This window comes from Salvia splendens, chromosome 13 (genome assembly GCF_004379255.2).
Source record: "Salvia splendens isolate huo1 chromosome 13, SspV2, whole genome shotgun sequence".
In the NCBI taxonomy this organism is placed as follows: domain Eukaryota; kingdom Viridiplantae; phylum Streptophyta; class Magnoliopsida; order Lamiales; family Lamiaceae; genus Salvia; species Salvia splendens.
In genome coordinates this window covers 585,599-599,146 of record NC_056044.1, presented here as the reverse complement: position 1 = coordinate 599,146, position 13,548 = coordinate 585,599, and the positions used below count along the sequence as shown (strand labels likewise).

The window sequence follows — 13,548 nt, the reverse complement described above, 5'->3', positions numbered from 1 at the left end:
AGTAATAAAAAAATAATAATAATAAAATTTTCGAGTGGACCGCCGGCGCGCCGATCACCGGTCACTATGATCGGCGTGCCTATAGGCGCGGCGAACGGACGGCCCTGCGCGTCCTCGTCCTCCCATCGCCTGTCCGCTGTCCGCCCCCCACCGCCCCAAAATCGTCGTCCGCCCCGGGGGCGGACACCTCCCCCACTATAAACCGACCCCCCCGCCGGGGCTATAGGCGGGGCGGTCCCATAGTGGATGTTCTAAGTCCTAACTATGTAAATGGGCCATAATATACCCTATTCTTTAGCAATGTTTATACTTTAATTTTGGCCCAATAGTTAAAAGTTACAACCATAAAAGTTCACGTGTTTATTTTATTTGCTATTTTTAAATTTTAAATGCATATAACAACCCAACTATTACTATAAACATACTACGGGGAGTATAATATTACTTGGATATAAACTCCTCCAAAAAAAATAAACCTCTGACTAATTCAATTGAATTTGAATCCAGTATAATTAATGACATTGAATCCAGTATAATTAATGGAATTAATTTAATTTTTATATGTGTAACATTAATTGTACAACATGCTAGAAAATGTAACACGTACTCCACCAAGAAATGTGTAAATTATTTGATCTCTATGTATACAATAGCCCACAATTTAAAGGATACTATTACTTTAAATCGATTGATACTATTCGAATTAATTCATTGAAGAACAAATAAGGGATATTATTTCATAAATTTTGGACTAATGTTTGAATTTGAATCCAACCTTGTAAACGAGATTGTAAAATTCTCTATAAATTTATTGATTTAAGAATATCCTAAAAAGTAAACGCCCATTTTGTCTTTCCTACTTTTAGTTTCAATTTCATTTATTTGTTTAATATTTTAGCAAGAAAAAGTTGAATGTAGTACATAAAGATTATAGGCAGCAACGGTAACCAAGGTCCCCAAAAATGTCAATTTATTATTAACAAACCAATTTGCAATCGCAATAATTCTTCCCATAATAATGCCAATGTCCCACCATTATTACCCAACTCATAGTACTACTTTGCTACTCATCACATAATCTAAAAACAATAAACAATCAATACTGTCTTATGTAATTAATTAATTAATTTTGCTATTGTATGAGTCATAAATGATCCCTGAGATTTAATTTTGAATTAATTAATAATTTATCAATTCAAGTTTCAACCTTTCCTTAGAAATGTAAAAGAACAATAGGAAATTTTTTATTACAAGATCTGCTCTTTGATGTCTAGCTGATTAAGTTCATACCAAAAAGAAAGAAAAAGGAGATCTTTTAGTCTCAATCTTTGCTGAAAAACCTCCACATTCTTCTCTGAAAAAGAATTAAAAAAAGTTACTAGTGTTTATGGTTATGTGTATAAACTACTAAAGCAAATTGCTTTTCAACAGCCCACGGAAAATAGAAGAAAATTTGAAGTGTGTTCATAGTTTTCTCGTGCAAGATTCAGAGTCTACCAAATCTTTCAGGTACAACTATCTATCTCCTATCCCACTTCCAAGATTTGAATTTTTGCTCTTTTCTTGTTTCAATTATGTCTATTGATGTAAAAACTGAAGTGGGTTCTCTTCTTGTTGCTGTTTTTTTGTAATTTGGTGATGCTTTGATTGTTTTGGGGCTGCTGGGAATTTTGGGGGAGCTGAGATTTTGCTTAAAGACTTGATTTTGCTGTTTGTTGATGTTCTTGATTGCTCTTCATTAGATCCATCAAGAAAATGAGGTCAAGAATGATGAATGGTTGGATTTATTGTTAATTTGGTGGAATTTGGTGATGGCTATTATCTTGTTTTAAGCCCAAATTGGTGTAAAATAGTTAGATAGCTACCTTTAGTTTGTTTATTGCTGAATTTAGTAAAAGACCACTCTTTTACCAGCTTAAATTGGTTGAATTTCCTAACAAAAAGATGGGGAATGATTAGAAAACCATGTTTCATTGGGTTCAAGATTTGTAATTTTCTTAGGTTGATTGGAAGTTTATTACTTAGAACAGAAACAATAAAACTTAGTCAATTAATTTTCTATGGAGATACTCAAATATAAAAAAAAAGTATAGGATAAACAGTGTTTGAGATCTAATCTTCATAAATATAATCTATAGAAATATGAACTACAGAATAGAAAAATATGACATACCAAATATAAGAAGACGTATTGCATTCGAATAAAACGGAATCTTACCTATGAATGGTTTTGTGGAAATTTTCCATATCACATGTTGCCTTTAAGTATTATAGTGAAGCATTTGATTATTAGGATACTAATGGAGTTTGAATGTTTGAATTTCGATTCTCGATCAGGAGGAAGGATGATCAAATGATCGCTACTGCCTTAGTTTAATCGAGACATTGAGTTTAAAACATATCAACTTGGATTTCCATCTTGCAAGATTCAATTTTTATGGTAGTATTTGGTTGTGTGCTCAATCCGATTGCATAAAATGTTTCTTATAGTCAGTAAGCGGACGTGCTTGGCTCAACGTTTTCTACTAGGAACGTGATGCTAGTTTTCATGAGTATAGTATCATTTATGCCTGCCGAATGGACTCTCATGTAATTAGTACTATTTCGTTGGATTTTTCGCGTGTTTTGTGGAAGAATCAGAGTTTTTTCTTCCCGAAATTTCAGCTCAGGAGTAAGCATTCTAATGAATTACTTTTGCATATATCTCTCTTAGGTAGCTGGTTATGAGAAACTAGTCGCCGTGTGTGTGTGAAGGCAAAGTCCCCGTTATTTTGTGAGCATGGATAAAGGTTCCCCGGACTGTCCATACCCCGGTTGCTTCTTCTGCGTCATGAAAGAAGGGAATCCAAGCAAGCGTAGAGCGAGTTTATTGAAATTCTTCCGAGAACTCCCATCTCAAGACGATGACGGTCAAGTCCTCCCGATCAGTGGCCTTTGGAACACTGCCATGGCACATCCTAATGATCCCGAATTCATCGAATTGGGGATTTTCGAATGCATGTCAGCACTCATCTGGAAGGGCTTAAAGAACCGACACTGGCTATCTCATGACCAGAACATTTACATCCCTTACTACGCAGCACACATAATCGGATCGTACACTATGAACGTGGAGGAGTTCGCTGAGATGGCGGTGCACGCTGGAGTCATCCCGGCTCTGGTCGAGCTTCTGAGAGGGAGGCTAACTTGGGTCGAACAACGAGTGGCGGTCCGAGCTTTAGGCCACTTAGCGACTTACGCAGCGACGTTTCCTGCTGTAGCGAGCCACGGAGAGATCTTGGAGCTGTCGATGCAGCTTGCGGTGAGCTCTCTCGAGATTGTTTACACTCACTTTTACCAGTACGTCGACAGGAGGCTTAGTTACCACTGTGATCTCCTCACGCGTGGTATGGGAGGCGTTGAAATGGAGTCGAGAAAGGCTGAGGAGTGGGCTAGCCAGCTGCAGTGCTGGTCCCTTCAGCTCATCAATTGCTTTGCTTTTAAACCCGAGTTTCTTACAACTATATGCAAGCCGGAGTTTCTAGCAAAACTTCCCGGGATGTGGGGAGGGCTCGTTAACGAGAATTCACCGGCTGGAATTGGATTGTTAAGGACTATTTGCCATCATAAGTTCGGTAGAGGTCCAATTGCAAGCTCTTCCGGAGTTATAGATGCGTTGTGCAACATAGCACGATCTTCGGATGACTGGCAATATATGGCCATCGATTGCCTCCTTTGGTTGCTCCAAGACCCGGGCACCTGTCATAAGGTAATTTGCTTCCGAAGTCATCTAAATATCGTTAACGATTGTTTAGGCTAATTGGTTTTGGTTTTGCACATGGCTTTCAGATCTTGTTCTTGAATACACGGACTTTACATTGTTCACAACTTTTTCTCCTAATTTCACTTTCCGAGATTTTGAAGCCGGCTTTAAATTTGTCGAAAAGTGAAATTAGTCGAAAGTTGCAAACTATGTAAAGTCTGTGTATTCGAGAACAAAATTTGGAAGCCAAGTGAAAAACCGAGTCGTGGCAAAGTTCGAACTTGCTGCTCATGCCCTATTTGATCTAATTATGCAGGTTAGCGATAAAGTTGTGCCTACACTGATCGACCTTGCAGAAATAACGACGTTGGGGGATCATAAGAAGCTAGGGGATTCCATCGTTAGTGTTCTTGAAGAATGTATGCAGTCGTCCGGAACAGGTAGAAACTCTATAAGCAGCAGTGCAAAAGAAGAGATCGAGGAACTCCTCGCTGCTCGACAAAGATTAAAGTGGGAAAAAAGCATGCCGAAGGAGGATCTTCATATCAAACATGCAGCTGCATTGGTGGTTAAACTCGAAGGGAACTCCCTGTTTTCGTCCGGGGATATTTCTGCCGCTGCTTCAAAATATTCTGAAGCATTAGCTTTGTGCCCGATGAGGTCGAAGAAGGAAAGGGTGGTGCTGTACAGTAATCGAGCGCAATGCCATCTTTTGCTGCAGCAACCGTTGGCCGGTATAAGTGATGCCACTCGCGCACTTTGTCTTCACAGCCCCGTCAACCGCCATGCTAGGAGCCTGTGGAGACGAGCGCAGGCCTACGACATGCTTGGTTTGGCCAAAGAGAGCCTTCTAGATGCTATTTTGTTTATAAACGAGTTCTCCCAGTCCGCTGATCCCGATCTCTCCTTGAGGCAGAACAAAGTGCCCGACTATGCAGAGCGCATGGTCAAGAAACAGATGCGGGCTGCTTGGTTGTTTAGAGAGGCTTCTGTCAAACACGGCGGCGTGCGATGTGAAGGTGATGCTGGAGACCACTGTGGCCAAGAGACGGAGGACTCAGAATGGGAGACGGCCAGCGAGAGTGATATGGGAAATGACGTTAAGGATGACTTGGGTGATGATTTTGAGAGGAAGGATAGGCATGTCAAAACCTTGATGAAAGGTAAAGTCCCCGATATTGAGACATGAGGATAGGACTTGAATTCGTTTTGAACCGAATCGGACTTTGGAAAAGTGCAGATATGTAGCAGCTAGAGCGAATGGGATTTGTTGTGAGATGAGTTTTGGTCGATCCGTGGCCTCGTTTTGGGCGTAAGCACGGGTCGAAAACGTGGTCATGAAGTGCATATAAAGATCATGTAAATGTGGAAGAATGTTTTTGCATAATTTGTGTGTTGCAAGTTTACTTGAAGGGATTGGTAAATGGTTTGTAAGTTTGTTAGTTATCTGATTAGTGTTCTTGTTTTATTTTTGGATGTAATTTTTTTTTGTTTTATATTAATGAATTGTGTATATAGGTTTGAAAGCTCTGTTTGAGAATTCTTGACATTTGTTTCTGCGCTAACATTTGTTCATGTTTTCATTTTTAGATTGATTTTAGTATCGGGGACTTTACCGGGTCAACCGGGTAATCCTGGTCAACCGGGTTTGCGAATTAAGACTGAGAGTCTTCCGGCGGGTGGCTGGGTTTGAGCCCGGGTAATTTTTCCACTTATTAATTAATCAATTTATATGCTAATAGTTCTCATATTATTATGTCTCGGCTTATATTAAAATTAGTCCAAACCAACTGAAAGTCTGATTTAGTTAAAGTAAACTATCAGTATCATTTAATCATGGTTCAAGTTAAAAATAATTGTAATTCAGTTAATAGTTAAATCATAGTCCAAAACATACTACCTTTTCACATTTCAGGCCCAAAAGAAAAACAATTTGATAAATCCATCAACTTCATATTTGCTCTATTTTTTTATCCTTTCCCCCCATTTTTTCACTTTAAGGGGCATTTTTATTCATTGACTATATTTTCTATTTAAAAAATACTTAAAACCATATTAAGTTATTTAGGTACCTTCTTTGTTGGAGTGTGATCTTGATTTTTATCCATTTCTATTTCTTTCTTCTTTCTTTCATTTCTTATTTTTCTTTCTTCTTTTTTATCGTTATTCTCATTATTATTAAGGAATACTTGCAGAATATCAAGGGACCTCAAATTTTGATTTTAGTGAAAATCTTCTTTGCTTGAATAAAACATGTATGTTAGATAATCTGGAGTAAAAATTATAAAATTAATAAAAAAGTAACAAAAATATATACAATATTAGTAAAAAACCGATAACTGAACTAGGTGAGCTTTCACCATATTCGTCCTCTGGAAGCCGCCACGGCCTTCAGTTTGGGGAAGACGAAGCCCACCATCGGAGGATTGCCATCAACGAGAGAGTTTTCGTAGATTTCTCTGCACTCTTGAACGACCTGTTCCACAGAGTAAGCAACGTCAACCCAGTAAAGCAGTTGCTCGTCTTGGAATGATTCGTTTAAGATGGATCGGAGTTATTTAGCTTAATTTGCTTACCTGTTTGGCATCTTTCCTCGGTATACCTTCGCGTAAGCTCATCAACTTGTCGACCACCTCTGGCTGCAGTGTCGGAAGCGTTGAAATGAGAATAGAGGTTACAAGCGAGTATACGCTGCAAGGATAGTACAAGTAAATAGCCTTACAGGACAGTCTGGTTGATGTTCGAGAATATTTGTGTACACGAGTGTGAAAGAATCCGGGCTCTCGGCTGAAGCAAGTTCTCTCAGGTCAACCAGTACCCTTACTCTATTTTCGACTTTCTGCAACACCTTATAGTGTTAGTATGTCACAAATATCTCACAGATCTTAATCATGTATGATCTTCATATTTAACATTTGGGGTAGATGTTGAACTAAAGATTCAATTTGATGCAAATGTAAATCCTTTTTTTTGTAGAAGAGTCGCAACTCGAATGTGTGCATTTAATCCTTTCCATGAGAACAGACTATTGAACCGAGCATTCGAGTTCCATCAAAGAGCAGCAATACTTACAGAAATGCTAATGTACTCCCGAAAAAAGTCCATGAGAACCTCTTCGTCTAGCTTCATCCTTTCGACCGTCTCTTCTTTAATGTAATTTTTCTGCAGAGCAGACACAATGGAGTCAAATCTACAGAATGATACGACTGGAATGTGAACTGTCTATTCTCTATAAGAAATGCTTCCGTGATAGTAACCTGCACAAGCATATGGTCGACGTGGACAATAATAGTTTCTTCAAAACAGGCATCAACAAATTGCCTAAATGATCTTTCTTCAATGTACCTTCACATACGATGGCAAACATTGAGATAGAAAATGATTGGAGCATTGGAAAAATATTAGTCAATTGCTGGATTTGCCAGTTTGTCAGGCTCTATTTAATTAGCATTTCAGTAACTTACGTTTTGACGACTGCAAAGTAATCACCAAATATTTCAACTAGGTACTCGGTTACCTGTCCTTCCAGCCAATCTGAAATAAGATCGGAAAAGCGATGTTCACAGGATACAAATGAGAACGTAGCAATCTAACAAGCCTTCGAGAAGAAAAATGACATTTTGTGTACTTTTTCTATTTTCTTTTGCATCATCCTATACAAATAACCCGGTGAAGCGTTGTTTTGCTGACACTACTGATTCAGAAATGAACACTTGAACACATAAATGGGGAAAGTTCCCAACAAGAAGGTCGCCAACAGGGAATATCTATTACCTTTCTGATACAGCTTTTTAAGCAACCCCTGAACTTCCTGGTCTTCGAAAATGAAACTGACAGTTTCATGTACAGCTTCCTAATGTCAATTAAGAATGATTATAGTTGTAATGTATGAGTATAAAATTGTAAAAATAGCCACGCAGTTGGTGTTGAAATTGCATACTGGAATCAAAAGATTCGATCAACATACCTTTGCAACCTCCAGGAAGCCTTTGCAAGCGTCGTCAAAATTAACCTGTAAATGTGATGGTGACACAGTATTAAGAAAGATCAAAGAATCCACACTGGGAATATTGAAAACGTAAATCACACTGCAACTAAAAGGCAAAAAGAAGAATGGAAGGTATAGAAGTTCTAAATATGCACACCTGCTCTGCATAATTTTGAGGAAGAGCTTCAAGGGTGCTCGAGCTCAGCTCCATGGCAAGATCATAGCAGCAAAGGTTGTTATTAATCTGTCATAAAATGATTCATCACGGGATATAAAGATGACTTATAGAATCATTTGGACAAACATGTATATAATCTGGCATTATTCTCATACCATAACACATAAAGCTTCAATTTTAGAAGCAGGTTCTTTGAATCTCAGCCTTGCAGCTCCTTGAAAATCAATCATAACCTGCAATTGGTTGGGAGGGTGGAAGGCTCAGCAATGTTTCATCCATTTAATTTGTTCTTTTCATGTTTATCTTTCCATTCTTTTTGGCTGGGAGATTAAGTGGCATGAGAAAGTGGTAAAATAGTTTCACAATGGAAAAATCATATATTACGGTACCATATTTTCAGTTGATAAAGTTGAAGACAGACTTGAGTATCCTTTTCCCCAACTTGAAATCAAAGAGAAAGATTGAAAATAGTGTATTTGTTTAATAAAAAGCTGGCTTTTGGTATAAGTATAATGCATTCTTTAAGTTGTCTACCTGAATGATGGCCAATGAAATTCTATATAACATGACATCCGTGCTATTTTCCCGTACAATTTGTACTTGCTCTCCAAGAATGCAAAAGAAATCAACAGCAGCTGGGGTGAAAAGCTTCCCATCAACTGTTTTCTTTGGTGGCTGGACCTTGTCAGCATTGAGTATATTCAAGTACCATTTCTACAGAATAGGATGGATTTAGTTGATTATTTGACCAGAAAGGTGACTTGATATCAATGGAATGGAAATGCCTCTAGTCTAGCTACCCTTGTTGTGGCTTGCATCCGTTCAACATAAGCATTCATAAGGGGGTCCATGGCACCACTTTCAGAACAAACTAGAGCTAGAGAGTCGTCAACACCAAGTCCAATCAGATTTTCTTGGTACTCAATTACCCATCCAGTTACCTAATAATTAGAAGAAGACATTCAGAAATTAACAACAGCTCCAATTTTATCTTATCAAGCAATGATGTATAGCAGAGCGCAACTTCAGGCATTAATGTAACAAAAAGGGTCCAAAATATTATATTTATTTAATATAAAAAACTACAGGTGCAGATAACATGCCTTTAAAATATCCATAGCTGACAGATCATTAGCTCTATCACTCAGTAATCGTAGCCAGTGAATAAAACGCTCTGTGTATAGGTTCACCATGAGCTGGAATATGTTGTATCTGAAAGCAAGGAATTCAAATTAAGAAGCTGAATTATCACAAAAACAAAAAAAACTATATATCCCAGCAAAGCTTCGGGACTACAACATATCTCAATTAACATACACTGTTGTGTATACCAACATAGATGGCCAACCTTGGGGGAAAGCATGGAGCAACATAGTCATATATATCTCCAAGCTCTTCACCAATCTGACGTCAATGAGGATCAATAACCAAATAATCAGATAAATAGATAATTTTCCTTCAGTTATTCAATCAATGCCAGCAAAGGTAAAAGTGAAATGTGGCAAAGACATAAATTCAGCAAAAAATCAAATAAGTATTAAGTACAGGATTCCAGAATATTCATTAGTTTCATAAATTAATTGAACACATGCATCTTGATATGAAGAATGTTACCAAACATTTGTTATTTAGTTAACTGATCCCATAAAGAATGAGTATATGCTATTTCAAAAATAATAAAGATGATATTCTATGGTTTTTACAGCAAAATAGAATATCAACTTCTTAACATTCCATTTCTAACTTACTTAAAAAAGAGTAATAGTTATTGATAATTTAACTGACTCTCACTGTCCCACACAGACCATGAAAATACTAGATGAATACCTTTTTAGCCTCCTCTAAAGATCCTTTTAGGTTCTGAATTTCAAACTGAAAGAAGTACCACTATCAGTAAATGAGAACTCAAAAAACTCAGGATTTGCGTTTAGCAACAGAAGAAGAATGAATGTCAACCTCAGAGAGCAATTGGCTAAAACGTGATTCAACAGACTTCCTTATTTCCTCATAACATTTATCCTTGTAGCCTTTGCCCTGAAATTTCAACTTCTTCTGTGCAAGATTCCTAGAAGATGACATTGTAGTTGTTGATTTTGTAATACAAAACAAGAAGAAAACATAACATCAACAAAATTATGCTACCCTAATATGCCCAAAACTTGGACCGGGAAACTAAATAACGAGGCAATGAGTAGATAGTTCAGTTTGACCAGGTAAGTACTTGGCATTTCTGCGAGGATTAGTTATAGATTCCAAGGAACCATGTCCTTCTGCTTCAGCTTCTTCTTTAGCTAGTTGTTGATCCAGGGTTTCTTGCATTTCAACAACCCTTTTTGTTTAATTAATAATGAAAAAAGATGCATCAATGCCAAGACGGAGCCAGCCAAAAAATATCTTATCAACTTCACTCAGACATACCTCAATGCACGAACAAGTGTTTGTGGGCTGCAAAGCAAAATAATTGCAATAGATGAGTAGCACAAACACTTGGGAATTGGGATAACTTTCCGAATGACTGCAGAAGTGTAAGACATGAAAATGGAATGCACTATTTATTTATGCAAGTTGTTTTCATCTATAAATGGAAAGGTATATTGGGGCCCTCATAATTTCACTTTTTCCTAGTCGTCCACATATATTTATTAATGGCTAAGTCCCTATATTTGAAATTCTGTTAAGTTTGAGGCAAATAATAGTATCAAGGACTTCAATTAAAAATATAAGGACTCATCTGTAAAAAGAAAAATGTGGCTCTGCCATTGGGTACCAAGTATAAAGAAAAGAGAAAAAGTTTAAGTCCAGGGACCATATATGTTTTTTCTCCTACATAAAATGGCACCTAAACCTAATTCGAAACATATACGAGCGCATGTACAATCTGTTTTCCTTCTAAAGTTTTAATTTAGTTTATATCTTCAACATATTCAACAGCAATATCATGTTTAAACCAAGCTCCTCAAAACAGTTTTCTCGCTAAATGCGCAAAGACAAGTTTGGGACAATTAAAACTGCTGATTTTGCAGCCATTAATGTGAACGCCAAAGCTAAAGAACCAGAAAAGCACATCCCAATGAAAGCAAAACCATTAAACTATTATACCTGTCTTTAGCAAGTTGAAAGAAGTTGCTTATATGACCCCACAATGTCTTCTCGAATATCTCCCATGTATGATCTATATCTTCAAAGTATTCCCTGCAACATGTTATAACTACTTCAGCAAAAGTAAATTGCTCATCTTTGAAAGTTCAGTGAACAAAAACATATGGGATAACTGCTTCCCATATTCAAACAAAAGGAGTAATAACATCCAAATATTTGTTTTTTTTTGGAGGATTGAACTGGTTGAAAGGTTTACCCTCCAAGGAACTGTAAGGCACACTGAATATGAAGGTCTTAAAAGAAAAGCACAAATAATCAATGCACCATCATTTTATTGAATTTTTAAAAGAGTAAAATGTTCTGAAGATGCGCTTAAGTGCATGACATGATAATATGAGGATTGCTGATTTGTAACTACTCGGTACTAGGTAGCAGTATAGATTATTGATAGATAAACTGATAATAGGAAGAGTGCAACTCAAAACAGGGTTCCTCTACACAATACATGCAGATAAGCTCTCTGACCTCAGCCGACCAATCTCGTTTTCATGAGATGATGCAGCAGCTAATGCAAACCTCCTTTTTCCATCCAGTGCAGTTAACCTCTATATTCCATTTAACACACCGAGATAAGAAGCAAAGCTTTTGAAATTTACGATAACAATCAAGCCAAGAAAAAGTCAAAACCTCATAGGTATTGATAAGTTCTTTGTCATCATTTAAAAAATCACGTGCTTCAGAAGCCTCACTAGAGATTGACATCATACCCTCGACATCCTACAACAGAGCAATCAAGTTCTATCCCAAAGATTATAAAGAAAAAAAAACTGAATTAAAATGCTAACCATAAACACTAACAATGAACTAGTAAAGGAGAGCATGAGCATCTTCAGTCCAGTTCAGTATAGGTTTACCAACGGACATGGGCGGACACACATGGGAGGGTCTAGGGGCTTAAGCCCTTGGTAAATAGGATTTTTTAATATTTTTTCTTTGTAAATTTTATTAATTTATACTAATTTTATGCAAATTCTTATACAAAAGCCCCTATATATGAGCTAAATAATACATGAATATAGTTTAAATAATTTTTTTTATAAAATAGCCCCTATAAGTGACGATTTCTGCGTCCGCCCCTGCCAACGGATATGGGGACAAGGGTAAAATCCATATTTACAAAATCACATCAGTCACACACTCACCTTCAGAGTTGTGTTTAGGTTATTCCTTGCATTGCTGAGGAGCTTTATTTGGTCATGATTATCAATCAATGTTAGACATTCTTGGCATAACCTATTATAAAAGAAAATCAAAGATCATCTTAGAGCATCAAAGCCATGCATGACATGCAAGGATGGAGAACATTCATAAACCATGAGAATATAAGAACATATTCCTACTTTTCAATCCCAACAAAATTTTCTCTGAGATGACTTGTTGTTGTCTCTGACAAGGACAATGACTCAAGACCTTCTTGTGCCTGCTCAACCTGAATTTGAAATTCAGATAGAAAAGTTAGATGACTGTAATAGATCAAGGAAAATGAAATTTTGCAGGCTCCAACAGTACATCTCAGAGAGCTAAAGTGGAAGATATTGAACGTCCACTACAATAATTTGATTTTCAAAAAGAAGGTTTACAGGCTCAATTTATACCTGTTCGACAACCATTGTACTGAGTTGTGCATCATTTGCCTGAAACCAAACCATACAGAAAGAGCCAATCACCATATCATTTTAGCACAAGCTAGAAATAATGAAAAGAAACGAGAACAAACAGAAATTGAGTATCAATATCTTAACTTCTAATAATTCGGAAAAGAAGCACATGGTGATATTTATAAAAATAAATATCTCAGAAACTTTAGTTGCCAATTGTGGCAATCAAGGTCATTTAATCTTCATAGAGACTCGAGTAAAAGCAAGGAGGCCTAGTTCCACACTAAAGCAGAACACAAATATCAATACAGAATCCGATTAAGTTTCAGCAGTAATTCCGCGGCTAAAACCTCCAAAACTAACCTGTTGGCGCGAAATGTAATCAGCTTTGATCGAAGCGATGAACAGCAAATGCTCCGGCAGCGACAGCAGCTTCAATACCTCCCGCACCGCCGCCTCCTTTGCCTCCACACCTAGATCCTCCGCCATCATCGTTCCTCGCCTCTCCGCCAAGCTCAAATCCCTCCGATTAACCGGAGCGCTCAGTTAGTAGTTGGTACAATTCCTCTTTTTGTTCCGAATTAGTTACATAGTCAAAAAGTGAAAAGAAATTGAAGTAATAATAGATAGTACTAGTATCTGTATTTCCAATGATATTGATCAAATTGTTTAAAGAAATTGAAACAATAATATTATTGATATTTGCAATGATATTTTATATACTTTAAACACGCGTAACTGATTTTTTATGTTATTTGGATCCGGGTCGGGTATCAGCCCGACAAAAGATCGGGTAGGGCGTCCATTGGGCATTTAATTGGATCAATAACAAGAAAAGTTTCTACGGATTATTACCCATTATAATATTTTGTTGAAACAGATA

General features: G+C 37.1%; 2 protein-coding genes across 4 annotated transcripts; one reads left to right on the top strand and one right to left on the bottom strand.

The window, feature by feature from the left end:
* The first annotated feature begins 1,200 nt into the window (after positions 1 to 1,200).
* Positions 1,201 to 5,307, top strand: LOC121761070. Of its 2 annotated transcripts, XM_042156659.1 has the most exons (4): positions 1,201 to 1,509; positions 2,714 to 3,748; positions 4,059 to 4,905; positions 4,983 to 5,307. In XM_042156659.1, the coding sequence occupies exons 2-4, from the start codon at positions 2,780 to 2,782 to the stop codon at positions 4,988 to 4,990; spliced, it is 1,824 nt and encodes a 607-aa protein (XP_042012593.1). In that variant the 5' UTR covers positions 1,201 to 1,509; positions 2,714 to 2,779; the 3' UTR covers positions 4,991 to 5,307. The 2 variants fall into 2 exon arrangements, with proteins under 2 accessions (XP_042012593.1, XP_042012592.1); XM_042156658.1 differs by having other exon boundaries at positions 1,203 to 1,509; positions 4,059 to 5,307.
* Positions 5,308 to 5,962: 655 nt separating this feature from the next.
* LOC121761069 (exocyst complex component SEC6-like) lies at positions 5,963 to 13,325 on the bottom strand. Of its 2 annotated transcripts, XM_042156656.1 has the most exons (25): positions 13,029 to 13,324; positions 12,663 to 12,701; positions 12,408 to 12,496; positions 12,210 to 12,300; positions 11,695 to 11,784; positions 11,533 to 11,612; positions 11,008 to 11,100; positions 10,327 to 10,353; positions 10,130 to 10,237; positions 9,865 to 9,973; positions 9,736 to 9,780; positions 9,257 to 9,312; positions 9,012 to 9,120; positions 8,709 to 8,849; positions 8,443 to 8,622; positions 8,064 to 8,141; positions 7,888 to 7,974; positions 7,710 to 7,754; positions 7,517 to 7,595; positions 7,207 to 7,276; positions 7,000 to 7,087; positions 6,815 to 6,904; positions 6,465 to 6,581; positions 6,319 to 6,381; positions 5,963 to 6,218 (listed from the first exon to the last, which is right to left on the bottom strand). In XM_042156656.1, the coding sequence occupies exons 1-25, from the start codon at positions 13,155 to 13,157 to the stop codon at positions 6,099 to 6,101; spliced, it is 2,223 nt and encodes a 740-aa protein (XP_042012590.1). In that variant the 5' UTR covers positions 13,158 to 13,324; the 3' UTR covers positions 5,963 to 6,098. The 2 variants fall into 2 exon arrangements, with proteins under 2 accessions (XP_042012590.1, XP_042012591.1); XM_042156657.1 differs by lacking the exon at positions 10,130 to 10,237 and having other exon boundaries at positions 13,029 to 13,325.
* Positions 13,326 to 13,548: the final 223 nt, after the last annotated feature.